The sequence below is a fragment of the Mustela nivalis genome, assembly GCF_964662115.1.
Source record: "Mustela nivalis genome assembly, chromosome: 6".
Classification (NCBI taxonomy): Eukaryota; Metazoa; Chordata; class Mammalia; order Carnivora; family Mustelidae; genus Mustela; species Mustela nivalis.
Window position 1 is genome coordinate 149,527,488 of NC_139025.1, and position 20,275 is coordinate 149,547,762.

Genomic DNA, 20,275 nt, shown 5'->3' on the forward strand with positions numbered 1-20,275 from the left:
GCACAGGGAAAAGCCAGTCATCCTTAAAGAACAAATCAGCCGAGGGGTGCCTGGGTGGCTCAGTGGGTTAAAGCCTCTGCCTTGGGCTCAGGTCATGATCCCAGGGTCCTGGGATGGAGCCCCACATCAGGCTTTCTGCTCAGCAGGGAGCCTGCTTCCCTTCCTCTCTCTCTGGCTGCCTCTCTGCCTACCTATGATCTCTGTCTATCAAATAAATAAAATCTTAAAAAAAAAAAAAAGAATAAATCAGCCGAGACCCACACGATGATAAACTCGTTTATTTCTCTGCATTTAGTTGGCTGCGTGCTGTTCCCTACAAAGACGGACAAGCACATAATGTCCACAGGCCGCACCACCCATCAGAGGTCCAAGAGAAATCTCTGTACCTGGGCCAGGTACTTGGGTTTCAAATAGTCGCCCAGCTCCTCCTTACAGACCCAGACGTGCTGGCCCTTCTTCCTGGTCTGGGAGAAGTCTCCAGTTACTAGCAGTGCTTTGAAGAAGAATACTTTGGCCCCGAGGCTACTCTCTGTCCGCATTGCTTGAGGGAACTTGAACTTGTAGTGGCCACAGGGGGCATTTCCCAGGAACTTGGCTTCCAGGTTGTTTTCTGAAGGGGAGAGGTGAACAGGGAAGATGAGGATGGACCCACCTGTTTACTCCGGCTCCCCCAGTCAGCGGGGGTCTGAGAGCCATTTCCTGCCTGAGGTAAAGCAATCCCGGAGAGTGAGGATGAGGGTTGTTCCTGAGGAAGCTCTCCGCCTCTCCATCCATGGGCTCACGGGCTCCACATTCACTGGGTCCATCCGGCGTGTGAAGCTACTGCTCTCAGAATGAAGTCAGCGATGCTGTTCAGAGAGCTGGAGTCAGAGCCCCAAGCTTCTAGACTCAGCCCGGCCACCAGCCACCGGCGTCGGTCTGCTGATGAAGGACCAAGACGCTCAGTATCTGTAAAGCAAAGCTCATGAGCCTTTCACAGGGACTGTCACTTGAAAAGCATAAAAAGGACCCAATTTGACTTCTGTGGGGTGAAAACATCATAACCAAAGTTAAAAGACAAAGACAGATGGTTGGATGTTATCTAGAATCTGTAACAAAGGGTTAACCACAACCAAGCCATTTCAAAGGAAGGGGGAAGGACAGATCAGTCCAGCACTTGGGAAGCCGCCCGCTAAACAGAAAAAATAAAGCTGGAGTCCACCCACCTCGGTCCTCACTTCCGAACGGATACCACACGGATCAAAGACGGAACAACAGAAATTTCACTTTCATAAAAAGGCTGAGTATTCTGGATGATGGTTTCATGGATGTTTAATACTTTCTGAATTTCTTTGTATTTTCAAATTTTTCATTAAAGGGAAAAAAAATAAACCTAAAAGAGTACTAGAAAAAATGTGGAAAAAAAAAAAATAGAAAAAATGTGGGATACTCTCTGGATCGTTTTTGAGAGGGAAAGCCCTCACCAAGACACAAAATTTTTAAAACCAGTAAGAGAAAAAAGTGTTTATTTACATAAAACTAAATCTTTCTACAAGGAAAAACGAAGCGTTAAGAAGTCAAAGACAAAACGGCACACTAAGAAAAATATTTTCAACACACTCCACAAAGGAAGAGTGTCTTCAGGTGTAAGTAGGAGAAATCAATGAGGAAAAAGTTTTAGAAGGAAAACTTTCTAAAAGAAAAGTGAACTAAGCATATGAACCTACAGTTCACAAAAAAATAAACACCACTGACCTATAAACTCATGAAAAGATGCTCCAGCTTGTTAACAATTTACAAAATATAGATTCAGACATGTCATTATTACTGAAGTCCCAAAACTCTGAGCTGTCCTCTGCTTGTCAAGGACAAGAGGAAAATGAGCCCTCTCACACCATCACGGGGAGAGAGGTTAGCGTGAACCGCCCTCTTTGGCAAGAGTCACCAGTTTTAATTCTGCGAACCCTTTCCACCAGCGACTCTGCTTCTAGAACCTGAGCCTCCCAGATACGTTTCTCTGCCTGTGTAAGCTGAGTACACAAGGACGCTCATTACAGCGTATTTGTAAAAGCAACAAGACAGGTGAACTGCAGCACACGCATATTATAACATCTATGCTGGGGTTAGAAAGCGTTAAGGTATGGCTTCACACGCTGATACAGAGAGATGCTTAAATGCCGCACAGAAGAGAAACAAAGGTATATAACCAGGCTCCATATGGGGGAGAAAAACCAGATGAAGTATGTATGTGCTTGGAATTTTTAAAAAGATATACCAAAAAAGAGAAAATATATATATATATATATACCCCCAAAATTAAATGAATAAAAAAATAAAAGAATACACCAGAAACTGTTAATGAAGGATGCCTCTGAAACAGGGAAATCACTTCTCGCCCTATCTTACATTCGCTAAACACTATATTGATAGTTTTTTTTAACCATATATAACGAACTGCTTCTCTCAGTACTAACGAAAACAGAAACAGAACCGAAGCAGAACTACTATTGGCATCAGAGAAGGAACTGATATGTGAGCTCACCTACAACACAAAATGCCAGCAGGGGTATCTGTGAGTGGTGGAATTACACTGGCAAGTTTCTTTATACTTTCCTGAATTTTCCACTTATTTCACTGAATATTTTTCTGTCTTCCCATTTTTTTTTTATTATGTGGAAAATTTTTTCTATTTTTCTATTTTTTCTATTATCTATTTTTCTTCTCTATGTCTTCTCTATTAAAATACAGTTAAATCAAGATGAAAAAAAACAGTTCGTTACAAACTGAGCAAAGAATCACGAAGAAAATACACGTGGCCAATAAACACATGACAATATGGTCAATCTCACTAACAATCAGGAAAATGCGAATCCAAAAGAGATCATTTTGACTTGGACAGGCAAAAATTAAAAAGAATCGTCCATGTGTCGGTGGGGTCGAGACAAATGCGCACTTCTCTATGGCCCTCCTGAATGCCCAACGGTATGTACATTCTGCAGGACAAGTGGGCAAGACCCATGGAAAACGTCAATGTGTCCCTCCTTGACCATTAATTCCACCTCAAGGAATTCCGTCTTGCAGGACTTAGGAAGAGAGGTGCCAAAAGGGAGGAAATGAATGGACTCTTACACACACACACACACACAGATGTACATATACACATTTTTACATTTCTTGAGTTCTCCTTTGCCATTTTAATTATTTTCTATTATTTGCCATTTTAATAACTCCGCAATAAATGAACATGTTTTATTTGTTATCCTCCTGTTTAATGTCAAAATCTCTTCCGTAGCTTTCCTTTCGCATCTATTTATTACAGCGGGAACATTACAAGGACACTGGGTTCCGCGGTAGAAACCCTTTCCACGTGGCATACGGGAGGGACAGCGGAGCGGCCGTCGTGTGTGTGAGGGAAGCTGAGCATCTGAACAGTGATCCCGGTGAGAAACCCAGACGCCACCACCTAGAGGACAGCAGAGGCCACAGGAGCACGGGGAAGGTCCCCACACACTCCATCGTGTCTCGCTCCCACTCTCAACAGGCCACACAGGCCCCTTGTGGGCAAGGAGCAAGGGGGCACACAGCGGCTGCTGCTTTGTTAGCAAGCGCTTGTGCTGGCGACAGGGCCAACGGAGCAGCATTGATCCTGCCAAATCTACATGTCCAATAAACATTCCGTGAGCATCTACTGTGAGCCAGGCACTTTGAGGAGTGCTGGGATGATGGGGAGGAACAGATGCCGTCTGGACCTTCAAGGGAGTCAGAATTCTAGCTGGGAGGAGAAATGTGCCATACACCGATTACTGGGCACTGCAGTAAGTGAAAGAGGTGTCCCTCCCCCGGAACATGAGCTCCCACGGAGCAAGGGCGGTGTCCTGTTCATCTGTGACCCCACTGCCTGCACGGTGTCCAGCAAATGGGAGGCTCAGAGTAAACGTTCGTTGCAGAAGGTAAATAAACACACACACAAATGCTACGAGAACCTAGAGGGAGGAGTAGCTCTGTCTACCTGGAGGCTTGGAGAAGGTTCCAGCACAGAATGTATAACGTACAAGCTGAGTCTTCAAAATGGAGTCGTCAGACCAAGGAGGAGCAAACCATTCCTGTCAGAGGCCAGCATGCCACAAAAGAGACACATGAACGACCACATTACTGGAGGAATGCAGAAGGTCTGCTCGGTTGAACTCAAGACTATACGTCAGTATGTGGCCAAACGGAAGACTGGCAAGCTCAGGACCAGAGCAAATGGATTTGTAGGCCGTGCTCGAAAGCCTGAACTTCTATGGGAAACCCTTTAGGCAGAGACACTACAGGGGATGTGTCTGAAAACTCACTCTGGCAGCGCTGAGGGGCACAACATGAAGGCAAAAGGGAACTTATTTGGCACCTACTTCAAAGGTCCAGTACCGTGGTTCTCAACCACTGTGACTTCACTTCCCAGGCAGTATCTGGCAATGTCTAGGGACAATTTTGGTTGTTACACTAGGGGGAGTGGAGATGGGACAGCACCACTGCTACCTAGTGGGCACAGGCTGGAGATGCAGCCGGCCTCCCGCAATGTGCAGAGCAGCCCCCACAAAGAATTACCTGGCCCCACATGTCAACAGTGCCAAGGATGAGAAAACTTAATCTGACAAAAGGGTGATAGCTAATGCTGTGGGAATAAAAAAAGAAATATTTAGAACCGACCAGGAGAGACTTGAGAACTTCAGGATGTCAGAATGAGGTCAAGAGATCCTGAGGTTTCTAGTTGGGTAAATGCGTTGTCAGGCCAGTAAGCAAGGCCGCGGGGACAAGTAGAGGCACAGGCTGCGAGTGGTAGGACTGTCAATTTTGAGAGTACACACTGGTTTTTCAATCTCAGCAAGGGACAGGGAGAGCATGGGGATGGCGCCTGCCAGCCTACCTCCCCAGACAGTACTGTAGCAGACCCCAAGGTGTGTGCGGAACTGAATACTTGCCCCTCAAGCCAACCATTTTAAGAGAAGCAAATAAGCCTCTTTCATAGAAAGTCTAGGAGGCACCTTCCAGTTGGCTGCCCACGCCGGGCCCTGGGGCAGAACCTAAATCAGAGCAGAAAGAGCTTTATCAGGGGTAACAGAGTGTCAAATACTGAGTCACCAAGACGTCTTCCTCAAAATGACACCAGACAGCCAAGAAATGCAAAATGTCCTCCTTTTCAAAGAGAGACTCAAAATTCAAAATCAGTTTGAGAAGGCAGTGGATTACCTACACAGATGTTCTGAGACACCAAGTCCTTTTTTAGCATCTGAAGTATGGGCTAAAGAGAAATCAGGAGTGACGGGTCATATTCCATATATGAAAGAACTAAACACACTTTCAAGTTCTCAGTACAGTATGTTGCTTTAAAAAAAAAAAAAAAGGGTAACTCTATGCAGAACAGATCGGGAAAAGAGCCATCCTATGCAAAGGTGAAATAAAATCCACTTCCTCAAGTAATCCATAGATTAAAGTAATCAAAAACGTGAGAAAAGATAAAAACCAAACAGCAAATCATGATCATTTTTACGAACAATAAATAACGAAGCTTTCAGTGGTATAGAAACTGGAAAACATTTTACTGTAAATACTGATGGTTGGGAATCCTGTCTGAAAGGTTAGTTCCGCTGGTGTTCCAGAGACAGAAATGCCATTAAAATCAAATTACCCCTTGAGTCAGCAGGACCTGCGATGGCTACCCATGACAATGAAATATCTTACAATCACGGGCGCAAGGGAAGATGTGGGCCAATTAAACCGGAAAAGGTACTAGAATTATCCATTCCTATGGAATATGCAAAACTGTGGAAACCTGGAAATGAAAGTTCTGTACTTTGTCAGGAAGACACAGCTGACTGAGCAGAAACTGAAGCTCTCCATCCTTCAGGTAGGACAGCAGCTGCTCAGTGAGGCAGCCACAAAGGGCCCCTAAGCCGCAGTGACCTGCTTAAAGAGAGGCACGGGAGAAGGAAGGACCTAAAACCACACTCTTCAATTCTGCACAGGAGGTAAAGGCCCAACAAGAGGATCTCTTCAACCAATCCAGCAGCTTCGCCAACGTCCCCGGGCTTGGAACTAAGACCAAGCAGAGTCTTCCTGTAGAAAGGAGCCATTGACTACAACTTCCAGATCAAAACCTATTGACAGACCTCCTGCTTTCCTTTCAGAAGCAGCAGCCGCCACTGTGGTGGATATTATTACTTGGTGAATGAAAAAGTAGATTAAGTGGGGTGGGGGGGGGGGCTCAACTCACACAAAGGATGGGAAAAAAAATACAGAGTTCAAAAAACATATATTTTTTATAATGAAAGAATTATTTTTTCTACCATCAATAAGACCCATGTGCTATATTAGAAAGAAAAAAGAAAATTTAAAAATCTCAGTGGAACAAAGATTCTCACCTGACCTAAAATTTTTTCTAGGTGAAATTTTTATAGATATCAAAGTTCCCATTAAGACCCCCCTCCAATCCTTCCAGCCGTCATCACAAGCCAGTCTGCAAATTCCAAGGCTGAGTGTGAAAGGAGTCTTGTGAGGTTCGGAGAGAGGCAGAGAACTCACCTGAGAGCGTGGCCAGGGTTCGTTCCGCTGTTCCTCGGAGGGTCTCCCCGGGCTGCCACTCTGCCTGGGGAAGCATCCAAACATCCTGGTCTCCAAGCTTCTCTTTGACCAACAGAACAAGGTTCCTGTCTAGCTTCCGGTGCAGTGAAGTTCGGTCATTCTTTTTATCGGCTTCTATGAAGAAAAGGGGATCAGAGAAGACAAAAAGACTGTGATCTGCCAGAACCAAGGAGAACAGTTTTACAGTCTTACTTTAAGGTAGAGCTACAACCTTTACCATCTTAAAATCAAATTACGACCCTGACCCATCTCTCTAATTCAGACCTCTTTCGGGGTAGAGTCTCACAATCTTAAGAAAACTACAATGAAAGAAGAGAAGACCAAAAGCTGAACTTCTCCTTTGAAGAGCACTACCTTGTGCAGGTACTTTGAGCCTTTGGAAAAGAAGCTATACCCAAACTACTTCAAACACTACGACTTCACTCGTTTTGACACTATTACTGACTTAACTTGGCCCCACTTTCTCTGTTCTTCGGTCTTCATCTGAGATAAGAGAACTCAATCCTCTGCTTTGGGAGAAATTTCAGATGACACACAGAAAACTAGTGGGAAAGGCTTGATTTTCCTCCCACTCTCACCCCCACACTAGGAAGTAAACTCAGATACATTCATGAAGTTTAACTGAGAAAGAATAGGTTATCCCAACACCCTTACCTCCCACTCAAAAACAGCACTGGCCTTTAAAAATTATATTCAGCTGGAAATGAGGAACAGGGAAAAGATTTTATTTTTCTCCCACCCAAAGAAGCTTTGCAACCATTTGCTACTTAAAATACAAAGCAGAGGCTAAGCAAATGTCCTTTGAGAACCAAAATACCCCCTTTTTCCTTTTCTCTTGCTGGCCTAAAAAGACCACAAACCTGTTATACGAGCGCCAGGTTTGAACTGTAGGAACTTCTGCTCCCATGCGTCTTCCATATCCTGCACCAGCAGTACATTCTGTTCATCTCCTTCTTCATCATACAAGTCAGCTTTCTTCTTTGCCAGTTGCTGGGCTTCATCTAAAGCACGAAGCTCGTGGTCTGAATACAAACTTCTCTCTACTTCAATCTGAGAAAATTAAAAGGACAAGAAAAAAAACAAAACAAAAAACAGGCAAGAATAGAAAACAGAGCTATATAGCACACTTGACATACCACCCAGCATAACCAGACATACAATTAAAACACCCCAAGAAAATAAAAAGAAAGAAAAACAGTCACCTGCACTTTGGGCTTGAGTTACATTTGCTAAAATGATAGAATGTGATTGGAGGGCAAGCTGCTACAAAGAACAGAGAACTGGGACAGGCACCGCCTGTCCACTTAACCAAACTCCAGCCCTGTCAGCCCTTGATCTCACCAGACTCTCCTGCCTCAGGGACTTTACAGATGCTGTTCCCTCTTCCTAGAATGTTTTCCCTCATGTTCTTCTCCTAGGAGATTGCTACTCATCCTTCAGATTTCAATTTAAGTACCACTTTCTTTGACACCAGCCACAAAATCAAATTAGATGTCCCGGTTAAAATCTTTTATTGCACCCTGTGTTTTTCTTTATTACACTTACCAGGGTCTGCAGTTATACAGTCATGTGATTATTTGGTTATTGACCTGCCCACTTCCACTAGACTGAACACTCTGAGAACCAAAGGCTTATCTGTCTTACTGGTCCCTAGCACTCAGCACAGTGTCTATACAAAATAGGCGATAAATGATTATCTATAAAATAATTAATCAACTATTTGCAGAATAAGTTAATGAGTCAAGTAAAAAGCAGGAAGTGAAGTTTGGAGCTCCCAGCAGCCAACACAAAAAACATCTCAGATTCTAACGAAACAACCTTCAATCGCCGTCTATGGGGATTTAAGCCCCTCACAGCCCTCACATTGAGTATTTGCCCCTGTTTCCTCACTTGCCCCTCACACACAGACTTTATCACAGTCATCTTATATGTGTGCCCATTATATTCTCCTAAAACACTACATCAGACTCTAAATTTCAGACATTCAGACTACCTGCGATAGGAACTAAGCCGTCTTGTTCAGCACCGCGTACCTACCATATTCAGCGAGAAAGAAAAGCAACTCTAAAGAGCTGCCTGGCGCGACAACAAAGAATCCCGGTGAAAACAAACTTTTACTGAACACCTTCTATGTACCAAACCAACCCAGTAAGGTAGATACCACTGCGCAGGTTGAGTACGCTGAAGTTCAGAGAGGTGAAGTGACTTCCCCAAGGTCACTGAGACTGGTGCCGGAGACGGGATCGAACCCTGGCCCACGGTGCTTCTCTTGGTTCCCCAACAGCACCTTGAAGTCGCTAGCCGCACTTCAATCCTACCTGCTGTAATAGAGCCGCCATCTCTTCCTGCAATGGGGTCAGCGGCTTCGAGACCAGCGGTGGCCGCTGCAGGCACACCGCGCCCAAAAGACGCCATGGAGACCCGCTGATCGAGGGTGCAGCCGCAAGGGCTAGGCTGCGAGAACCCAGGCTACCGGCCCAGAGCCCCTCGAACCGCCACCTGCCCTTCGCCACCCCAAACAGAGACTGCCTTATGGGCGCCGCCATGCTTCTGCCCTCCCACAATGTACCGCGGCTCCCTGCGGGGTCCTGGACCAATCCCATGCTCCCACAAGGCATCGCGGGAGCGGCAGGCGGAAGAGTTCTGTCCCGGGAACTACCAGAACGAACCACTTCAATATGGAGGGGTAGGCGAAGGAATTTAGGGGAAAGGGAAGAAACTCCCAGTTAGCACTCGAAAGGACAATTATTGTAGAGCATTTAAATGGGAATAAAGAATCTTTAATGGACCTCAAGGAGTGGAATGAGATGATTTTCCTTGTAGCCCCCCCCCACGAGCACTCGAGGTGCTGGTGCCTATCCAGCTGCGCCAACCTCCGAGGTCGCCGCGGACGGAAGCTGACGGGGGTCAATCCAAGTCATGCAGGTGGTACGAAAGACGGGGTCTTGGCTCTTGCGGTCTTGGGGTTGGCCACCGACGCCCAGGTGAGAATGATCACCACCTCCTCCCCGAACGCACGGCCATCCCCGCGACTGCGCTACTGCCTGTGTCCCTGAGCCTCCTGGACCTCACCGAGCTTTCCCTCCCCGCAGGGTCGTGGCCGGGGCGCCAGCCTCCACCATCCACACCGGCGCCCAGCAGCTGCAAGACGCAGCGGCCAAGCAGGAGGTTGAGGAGAAGGCGGCGGATCCGGCTCCGAGCCGCAGCAGCTTCAGGTGAGGGCCTCTTAAGCCCAGCCCTCGGGACACCGGCACTGCGGTCCGGAGCCCGACAACCAGTGAATTCCCAACTCTGCCCTTGACGTCTTTGAGACCCTAATGCAGATGAGCCTCTGAGCCCCGGCTTTCTCGTCTACAAATGGAGAGGATGCCGAAAGAGTTTGCGAGGATCCAATAAGATGAGCCTTGGCACAAAGTGGGCGCTCTGTGAACGGTTAGATGAATGAATGAGTTAATGTCGGAAGTGTATAGTAAATACCACCTTCTTCCCTCTGAGAGGGGTGTCACGGCAGACTAACAGCCTTCCCTTAGATATAAAATGGGAGTTGGGGGAGCAGGGGCTGCTACACCGCGGTGTAGATTATTGAGTTGGGGCAGGGGGGGTTTTGTGCTCACCCCTAGGGACTGGCCCCTTGCTTTCCATCAGTGCTGCTACCCCTATGTTCATTCGCATCCATTCAACAAATGTTTACTGAAAACCTGTTTGGTGCCAGGTACTGTGCTAGGTGCTGGGAGTACAAATACAAAAGATCATTCTTTCCCCATCAGTAGGTGACAGGCTACAGAGGAAGAAGACAGTCATGCAAGCATTTTCGGCATAATGTGGTCAGTAGTGTGCTGGAGTAAGAACTGGTTGGTAGGAAGTATGAAGGACTGAGTGTCTCACTCCTGAGGAAGTCAGGCAAGACTGCCAGGAAGATAATGTAGAGCTAAGAACTGAATTGAAAGGGAATTAAGCTGGTCAACATGAAAGGCATAATTGTAGGCAAAGCTAATACTCTGTGTAAAGGCATGCAGTGTGAAAGCACATGGTATATTCAGGAGTGTGCCTGATGGCAGATGAGGCCAGCAAAAGAAGGAATCGGAAGGCTGAGGGTCTTATCTGTAACAGTGCTGCTTTCAGACTCTCCCCACTATAGACAGTGGGAAGCTGCTGAAACAATTCAAGCCAAGATCCTGTTGGGGTCATTCAACAATGTCAGGAACTGTTTAAGGCATTAGGGACACATCAGTGACCATACACCCCCAAAACCCTGCCCCTGTAGAACTTAAATTCTAGTGGTTAGGGGGCAGTGAAGAGAAAACATGTAAAACGTGAGGGTATGACAGATGGTGAGAGTGTGTCTGTCTAGTGTTTGGGAGGAATAGCGAGGTCAGTGTGGAGTGAGGAGTGCAGGAGAGGATGGGGAGGAGTCGTGCAGCCGACACCTGGGGCTGCATCTGTTCCAGCTCGTAGGACCTCGTGAGGACTCCAGCTTTGACTCTGAGTGAGATGGAAAGCCGTTGGAGAATTTTGAATAGAGACTTGAAATGATGTTGCTTCATTTTAAAGAGTCCCTTTGGCCGCCGTGTCGATATCACAGTGCAGAGAAGGAAGGATGGAAGCTGGGAGACATCTTCTAAGCAGTTCAATATTTGAAACAGTCCAGGCAGGAAATGATGGTGGCCCGGACCAGGATGACAGCTTTCCGTGTAGGACATACAGAAAGTGGGACCAACAGGATGTGTTCATGTAAGGTGTGAGAAAAAGAGAGGAAGGAAGGAACACTAAAATGTTTGGCTTAAGCAGCTGGAAAGATGGAGTCGTCATTTCCTAAGATGGGGAAGGCTGCGGGAGCTTGGCTTTGCTCGGTTAACATCCAGTGGAGGTACAGTGTCGGCTTTTGGAATGGAGTTCAGGGGACTGATTGGGGCTAGAGACACACATTTGATTCATCATACAGATGATGCTTAAAACCACAAGACTGTACAAGATCATCGAGACAGTAAGTGTAGATCAAGAGGAGCGGTCCAAGGACTGAACCCTAGAACCCTCTAACATTTAGAAATTTAGGAGACCAGGGGAGTCATCAAAAAAGACAAGGAAATTCCTGAGAGGTAGTAAGAAAACTGAGAGGGATTTTTTTTTTTCCAATGTAGTTCAAGGCTGGAGAGATCAGCTGTGTCAGATGTTTTATGAGAAGTTACTGGGCTGATGATGGAACTGCTCATTGGTTTTAACATAGTGAGTTGGTCGATGACCTTGCCTAGAGCGTTTCTGGCAGAATAATAGGGCTAAAGTCTGATTGGGGTGGGTTCAAGGAGAATAGAAGACAGAAAGAAACATCAAGTGTAGTCAGTTCTTTGAGAGGGAATCAAGAAATGGGCAATAGCTCAGGGAGGCTTTGAGATAAAGAGGGTTTTGTTTGTTTTTAGGTTGGGGAATTGAGGACATGTTTTGCTGATGGGAATGATACGGGGGTGGAAACATCACTGGAGTGATGTCCTTGAGAGGCAAACGCAGGTGGAACATCACACGAGGAGAGAAGGCAGAGATTGTGGGCACAGATGTTTGGTAGTGGAAGCTGGGAGAAACTGATTGCTTGTATTTCTCTGCGAAGGTCATCAGCTGGCCGTGAGGAGACAGGAAGGAGGTAGAGGCTTCAGGGGACAAAGGAAGGCATAAAGTAGTCATCCAGGAGCCTGGAAGGATGATTGAATTGGGGACATGCGTACAGTGCTGAGGGCCCACTTGATGTCAGAAGTCATTAAAATAAAGCAGTAGTTCTCAGCTGGGGCAGTTTGGCCTCCAAGAGGACTTCTAGCAACATCTGCAGGCATTTTTGCTTGTTACAACACAGGGCAGTGGAGGGACAACTAGTGGGTAGAGGCCAAGAATGCTGCTGAACACCCCACAAGGCACAGGTCAGCCCCTCACCACCAAGAATTATCTTGCCCAACATGTCAGTAGTGCTGAAGTTGAGAAACCATGATATGTAGAGAGACCAGTCGACACTGGCGTGGATTTTTCTCTGGCCAGCTGCATAGAAGCATGCCCAGGCTTGATGTGGCTGGAGGGATGGATTCAGCCAGGGTTAGGGTTTGCCGGGAAGGTACGATGAAATAAGAGGAGGCAGAGGACTGAGGGGGTATGCAAGGGAGCGATGATAATGATTGGTTATGAAATTTACTGGAGGCCAGGAGAGAGGTGAGGGCCTGGGGGCGGGGAGGGAAAGTGAGCCAGCAGGAGGGTCGGTGGGCTGGGAAGGATTCCTGGAGTAGGGGTCGCATGGGTGTGCCTGAAGGTAGGTGGCCTGAGTGTGCTGCTTAAAACCAAGGTCGTGAGGAGGTTGCAGACCTGGCAATGACAAAGGCCAGGTATGACCACAGGAGGAAGCAGCAGGCCAGGATAGAGGACACAGGATCACTGGAGAAAAGGAGGTCAAGAAACAACGCATACAGCTGGAAGGATCTTGTGGACGCCACACGTCTCATTGTGACAGGAGTGGTGAGCCAGGAGCTCTCATTGCTGCATTTTTCTACATTTATTTGCATTGTTAAACAGTCGTCTCTAGCCACCATTGGCACGTGGGTTGCAGACTGTGCGTGTGGGTTGCAGACTGTGCGGCCAGGCTTTCTTTATCTGGAAGTGGAACTACAGCACACCCGGCCCAGGTCCCAGCGTCTGGCGCACTGTCAGGGGTCGTTCAGGGTGGTCGCCCTCCCTCCTGTGCCTGAGCTGCTTGCGGTAGACATCAGCCTTCCCTTCCAGCCCTTCAGCAGCGGAGAGCAGAGACTGTTTGCAGTGCTCAGCCCTTCCGTTTTCCTGACTCTGAGGACGGGTATGAAAAGGCAGCAGACCCCCGCGGCTTTGTCTTTCCTTTGTCTGGGCTTCCCTTCGGGGAACCACTCGCTCATTTGTACTTGAACCTGCTCGGTTTCGAGGCCTGATCTTGTCTGTGCCTTCAGTTAAGTGGTTCAAGTTCCAAATCCTCCCGAGTTCAAAACCCTTACTGTATATGAAGGCATGGTATTATATGGTCACACTTGAGTAGGCTTAGTTCTCGGACCCCTGAGTCAGGAGGGAAGTGATCCGTGGGGAATCGATGTCCTCTCAGAGCCTCAGCCGCTCTCCATCTTGGCTTGTAGGTTGAAAAGCCAGCAGCCTGCTCAGGGCCCCATCATCTCTCCATCAGGCCTAGCAGGGAGGATCACACTTGTAACTCTTGACGACCATTTGGGTATTTTCTGTTTTGTTTTTGAAAAACATCTCTAGGAAAGCAGGTGGGGCTCGTCACCAGGATAGCACTCTTATATTTTCTGAACCGCAGCCTGTTGAATTTCAGGAGGTGTGGGGAGGTACAAACACGGGTCTGGTCCATGCATATAGGCAGGACGCGACAGCAGGCTTACTTGTGTCTGGAATGTTGAAGGACAACGCTGTGTTTGAGTGCAAGGAAGCACAGCGTGGCAGACTGGGCCTTGAACGGAGGCAGATCTCCTAGGCACAAAGTCTGGCTTCCCTTGCTGACCCTGTTCTCCTATTTGTGCCTCAGTTTCTCCACCTGCACACTGACCTAGAGTACTGACCTAGAGGTAGCCAGAGGACAGATTAGACCGAGACAGAGAAAGATCTTGAACTCAACATAATGTCTAGATCAGTATTCTCAACCCTGGGTTCGCATCTGGTTCACTGGGGATATTTTAGGAATAGATTCTCAGACCCCATCCCAAAGTGAGGCATCAGGATTGAGCATCAGAACCACGAGATTCTGCCGTTCAGCCAACACGGAATGCTACTGGTTTAGGATAGAGATTGGCAAACTGGGTCCCTACCCAAATCTGGCCAGGTGCCTGGTTTTTTGTAAATACCGTTTTACTGAAACATAGTCAGAATAGTCACACCCATTAATTTACCGTTGTCTGTGGCTGTCTTTGCACTTGAGGCCAAACTGCCTAGTTGCAACAAAGACTCCGTGGCCAGCAAACCCTAAAGTATTTACTATCTGGCCCTTTACAGAAAAGACTTGCTGACTTCTATCATGGGGGATACAGGATTTTTTTTTATAGTAATGATACTACAAATATTATTAAAATTATTTTGTCCTTTTTTATAAAATAGTCCAGCTATCATCTGAAACCAGAAATAGAGGTTTGACTTTATTTTATTTTTTTAGTCGCAGAAAGAGTGGCCCATAGAGAATTGAAAACAGTGATCTGAATGTCCCAGAAGGGACACAGGAAGGTAGGGAGGGTGGATTAAATGCTCTTTTTCTCCTAGTGGAAAGTCACTCGGTGTGTCCATAGGCGACACTTAAGGAAAGACTGCCTCAGCCCAGTGTTCGTGGGAACAGCAGTAGCACCAGATGGACTGGGGACAGCTATCCCAGGAGCAGGTCTGGGGTCCAGGGCTATTGGTTTTCACTGACTTAAAAAAAATCGGGATTGGGGCACCTGGATGGCTCAGTGGGTTAAAGCCTCTGCCTTTGGCTCAGGTCATGATCCCAGGGTCCTGGGATCGAGCCCTACATCAGGCTCTCTGCTCAGCAGGGAGCCTGCTTCCTCCTCTCTCTCTGCCTGCCTCTCTGCCTACTTGTGATCTCTGTCAAATAAATAAATAAAATCTTTAAAAAAAAAGAAAAATCAGGATTTACCTAAAGTGTTTCTTTAATTACAGCATTTACCCTCCAGTTCCAGGACAGGAGAGCCCTCTGAGGTGGGCAGGGAAGAAATTCGAGGAGATCCCAATCGCACACATCAAAGCATCCTACAACAAGTAAGAGGAAGGAGCACCTGGGAAGATCTCGGGGGGCTTCTTTCCCCTTCGTGGGGGAGGGCAAGCCCAGGGGGCCACGTTCTGCATGTTAATGTTGATGTAGGGGTCCCCCAGCGCCCCTCCTCCTTATTTTGGGAAACCACCTCTGCCTTTATAAAATTTCTTTAGATTTCATGAAAACGTTAACTAGGTTGGACAGATCCTAGTGTTAAGCTTTCTCAGCCTGCCTTAGGACTAGTATTTCCTGGTTCTCTGAAGTCGGAGAGAGCAGTTATTAGGGTGCGTGTGTTAAGTGTTATGAATACTGGGGACAGAGGATGCATGAGATACACGTGAGACCGGTGGCTTCAGAGTCTATGATTTACTGACAAACTCACCAAATGTAAATCTGCACGTAAGTATTGTCCCTTGGAAGCGACTTTGGGCGCTGTCCCCTGACCTCCAACCTTGAAGGGCTACGCAGAGTCGTGATTTAACGTGTGACTTCCAGATGAGTGTCGGGGCCTTCCCAGCTGCATGTTGGCAACAGAAACCTTGCTGACCGCAGGGACAACTTTGCAGATCAGCCCCCACTGCGAGCTGGGCTCAGCCTGCCCAGGAAGCGATTCAGAGAACCGTACAGGGGACTGTGGGTCGGGGATGGCGTGTACACAGCTGAGATGCCATAGGATTTGTCCAGCATTCATGTGATAAGCTCGAAATGAGAGAAACTGGGTTTCTTTTTCTTCCCTTCTCAGACTGATAAGGACACAGGGTAGCACGCTCTGTATAAGCGCCGATGGCCCACCCCACGTGTCTCTATTGAAGTTGTGTCCGGGACAAGCAGTTCTCCTGTGCTTTATTCGGCACAGAAAACCTGGGAGCCCTGCCAGGGGGAAAGGGCAGTAGTAGCCAGACCAACAAGCCGATGGTCTGGACCCGGGACCACCCACCGGCCTCCCCGGAGCTGCTTCTCCACCTCCCTCTTTACCGGGAGTCCGCAGGGAGCTCCTAGACCAGAAGATAAGGGGAAATGACGAACGTATCTTAAGTATTTCTTGAAGTCAGTTGGGGATGACTAGAGAAGTTTCACTTAAAAAAAGCTTTTTGATCGTGGAACAGAGTGTCATTAGCATTAAAATGACCCAATAGCGACTATTGCTCACTTTTTTTAGGTATGAGAATGGTTTTATGGGATTTTTTTAAGCCATCATCTTTTAGAAATGTGTACTGAAATACTTCCTGATGAAATGATGGGTCTGGGATTTGCTTCAAAACAACCCGTTGTGGGGGAAGAAGGGAGTGGAAACAGAGTTCATAGAGGAGACTAAATCGGATCGGAGCTCATGGTTCCTGAAGCTGGGTCCATGGGTGTGCATATCCTCTTCTCTTCATTTTTGGGTATATTTGAAACTTTCTCTAATGAAAGCCTTATTTTTTTAAATGACCTAATGTGAAACATCTAACTTCTTGGGAAAAAAAGCCCGACACGGGTATCCAATCTAATTTTAAACACCAGCCACAGGGAAGACACCAGGAGGAAAACGTGCCAGACTTCTTCTGGGTTGACATTTAACCACTCTGGATTCTGCAGCTTGTCCTAGCTCAGACCCCTAAAACAAAATACCACAAACGGCGGGCTTAAACAACGGACATAGATTCCTCACAGTTCTGGAAGCTGGGTGCAAGGAGCCAGCATGGGGGGCTTCTGGTGAGAATTCCTCTGAGTTTCAGGGGACCGGCTTCACATTGTGTCCTCTCATGATGGAAGGGGCGAGGGAGCTCTCTGGGGCCCCATCAGCCCTGCCACCTACTCCTCTCCCAGAGACATGACTTTTGGGAGGACACAAGCATGCAGTCCATAAAACGGAGCGGTCCTCAGATGATATGACGAGTCTGTTTTTGATGAGGCTTAGGGGGTGATTCTGACCTTTCCTGACACCTTCTGTAGGAGCTCAAAAGGCATTCATCGGAGAAGCTTAAAAGGAGAGCAGCCAAGCGAGGGCTTTTATCTTTCTCACTCGGGCTTTTGAGGGCCCGGCTTAGTGCTCTAACTGCCCTGACCAGTCATTATGTCCTGCGCTCTCCCTGCCTCCCCAGCACACAGATCCAGGTGGTCTCCGCCGCTCACCAGCCCCTCGCTCGCACTTCTTGTGGCACAGAGGGATTCCGGAATGCCAAGAAGGCCACGGGCATCGCCGCACAAACAGCAGGCATAGCTGCCGCGGTGGTAAGTGTGTGTTCTTTCTGGCTCGCTCTGTGGTGTGTCCTGTTTTCTGCCTGGCTCATCGCCGTGAGGAAGATTCTCCTCGACGTCATTCAGAAGCAGTGGTGTCTGACAACTCCCGTTCGCTACTCCAACCCTGTGCAGTCTGAAGAGGTCTGTCTCTCTCTTTCTCTCATGCAACACCGATTTCACTGTGAGCTATTCAGACCTTTCTAGAAGCAAATTGGCAGTAGCTTCAAATTTTAGTATATTTATTGATCATCTGCTGTACGCCAGACAGTTTACGTTCATTACCTTAAATCCTCAAGACGCTCTGTATTACCCGTGTCTTTGAGAGCCAAGGAAGGTCCAGAGCGAGACTTGCTTTGAGTCCTTGGTCTGGGGCCCTGGCCTGTGTACAGTCTGCCATGCAGCCCACCTTACAGAGGCTCTGCTCTGCCAAACTGGAAGTACTTCCTGAAGGAGAACCTTGGCCTTCAAACGAAGCCCGATGCCCCAAAACATTATTTGCTGTATATTAATGATCATCAAAATATAGTACGGATTGTATACACTTAAAATGTCAGTCTTAACAGTGGCTTCTGTGTGTTTTCCAGACTTTCTGTAATGAACTGCTTTTATAATCAAGAAAGAAAATTTGAAATGATAACACTTAACATTTTCAGTAATTTAAAACAATAACGCTTTTTTTTTTTTTAATGGTAACGGTTTTTAAGTGGGTTATTTAAGCGAGGTCTTAAAATTCTGCCTTTACTGAGAAAAATGTGAGCGATGTTCAGGAATCGCCATCAGGTGGCAGTGCTGCCCTGGGTTAACAACAGGGGACACAGGCGGCTGTAAATCTAGAGTTGGACACGTTCCCATTCCGTGCTCAGCTGGTGTCTGCCCTGCACCGCATTCATCTGTCCTTTGCCGCCTTCTGTGTTGGCTGTCTGGTTACATATGTGGATGCCTTTTCCCCCAGCACTAACCACTTGCTCCTCCTCTCCAGAAAGCCGCAGGAAAGGGTGTGACCCACATCCGAGTGGTGGTGAAGGGCCTGGGCCCAGGGCGCCTGGTAAGTGGCCGGGAGGCTCTGCGGCATGTGCACTTCCTTAGTGAGAGAAACGGGGCTTGAGCATAGAGTCAGGAGAGGGGAAGAACCCTCTCCTCGAATTCCAGGACTGCTTGAGTTTCTGTCTGATCTTCTAACCCACTGAGCTTCTCAGAAGCAAGCCCAGGCCACCGAGTCTAATTCATCAGATGCTTACGGCGTGCCTGCTGCGTGCCAGGCACTGGGCATGGGAAGGTGCTCCGTGGGGCTGTCACAGTGGGTACCCCAGTACAGACCGGTGGGTCCAGCTGGTAAAGCTCGTGCCCAGGGTGCTGGGAGCCCACTGGGTATATCCTCAAAGAGGTGACATCCATACTGATTTTCCAAGAACAGCAAGGCATTAGTTAGGTGTGCAGGGAGGGAGGGGACATTCCAGGCAGAGGACACTACAAAGGGTAATGCTTAAGGTGTGTTGGGGTTTACAGGTGGTCCCAGTTTTCGGATCATAAAGCACAAGGTAGGAAGTGACAGGTGCTCCTGGAGAAAGGGACGGCCGCGAGGACACAGTGACAGGGTTTGGTTGGGAATCCGTGGAGAGAGAAGACAGTCAGGACCGTAGGGAGCAGAGCCCCCACCCCATCCCTCCAAGCCCTGCCTGCACGTGCTGGGCCATCGTGTCTGGGACCATGGCATTCTGCTGTTCCTTCTCTTTGCAGTCTGCCATCAAGGGACTCACCATGGGGGGCCTGGAAGTGATCTCAATCACAGACAACACCCCCATCCCGCACAACGGCTGCCGCCCCAGGAAGGCTCGGAGGCTGTGATGGAAAGGAAGCCTGTCCCTGAACTGTCCTCAAGTCCCATGTCCAGTCGGACGTCGTGGAAGGCACACTGTCGGAGCTCTTTCCGGAGCCGGGCTCGCTGGAGAACCCTCAGGGAGCAAGGGGGAGCTTTGCCCCCTCACGTGGTAGCCTTGCTTGTTCATTCAACTGGAGACCGGTGTCGAGAGGACCCCCAGGGCACCTGCAGCCCAGACTGCGAAACCAGTAAATGCTGCCTCTGCTCTGCAGAAATAAAACACTTTCTACCACCTGTAGTCACCTGTGAGGTTTCTGCCTGCCGAGTTGCGAACAGTAATCCCCGCTGACTTCTGAATGTAAGGTGACTGTGAACGGAGGCGTGAGACCCCAGGCAGAGGGGGGAACATACACTCGAACCGCCGCTTACCCAACAGCCTCCTCCCTGCTCCCAGGTGTTTCCTTTTGGGCCCCAAATGGAGAGCTTCTTGCCTCCTCCCTCTGGAATGCTCTGGTGGTGGGAATTCCGCCATTAGCAGGCATATTTTAAGTTTGTGCCAGCGGTGTGGGAGGACTGCCTGAGCTCCCTCGCGGTGACCTCTTCCCCTGCGCTGGGGGACTTGAGCAGTCCCTGCACCTGAGATCCAGGGACCCTGAGGTGGGGAGGCAGAGGGGAATAAGAAAGGATTCTCTCCAAACTGGCTGGATGGAGGGACGGGCAGGAGCAGTAGTTGGTGTGGAGCCGGGATGGTGGGGACACAGGTGGGCTCAGCTTGGGAGTCCCAGGCGGGACTAGCTGCTCACTGACTGCCTCTGAGCTCCCTGGACACCACTCAGAACCGAAGGCGAGGGTTCCGGAGACCTGACAGGAGGGACCCCACCTCC

The 20,275-nt window shown here is 48.3% G+C and overlaps 2 protein-coding genes across 3 annotated transcripts; one reads left to right on the forward strand and one right to left on the reverse strand.

Moving 5' to 3' along the window:
- Positions 1–260: 260 nt before the first annotated feature.
- Positions 261–9,184, reverse strand: MRPL46 (mitochondrial ribosomal protein L46). 2 transcript variants are annotated; one of them, XM_082734221.1, is made up of 4 exons: positions 8,919–9,184; positions 7,461–7,650; positions 6,541–6,714; positions 261–610 (listed from the first exon to the last, which is right to left on the reverse strand). In XM_082734221.1, exons 1-4 carry the CDS (start codon positions 9,144–9,146, stop codon positions 360–362), a joined length of 843 nt encoding a protein of 280 aa, XP_082590347.1. In that variant the 5' UTR covers positions 9,147–9,184; the 3' UTR covers positions 261–359. The 2 variants fall into 2 exon arrangements, with proteins under 2 accessions (XP_082590347.1, XP_082590346.1); XM_082734220.1 differs by lacking the exon at positions 261–610 and adding an exon at positions 1,491–3,751 and having other exon boundaries at positions 8,919–9,182.
- Positions 9,185–9,203: 19 nt separating this feature from the next.
- Positions 9,204–19,689, forward strand: MRPS11 (mitochondrial ribosomal protein S11). Its single transcript, XM_082734223.1, has 6 exons — positions 9,204–9,584; positions 9,693–9,815; positions 15,256–15,354; positions 17,434–17,563; positions 18,552–18,617; positions 19,310–19,689. The coding sequence occupies exons 1-6, from the start codon at positions 9,520–9,522 to the stop codon at positions 19,415–19,417; spliced, it is 591 nt and encodes a 196-aa protein (XP_082590349.1). The 5' UTR covers positions 9,204–9,519; the 3' UTR covers positions 19,418–19,689.
- The last annotated feature ends 586 nt before the right edge of the window (positions 19,690–20,275 follow it).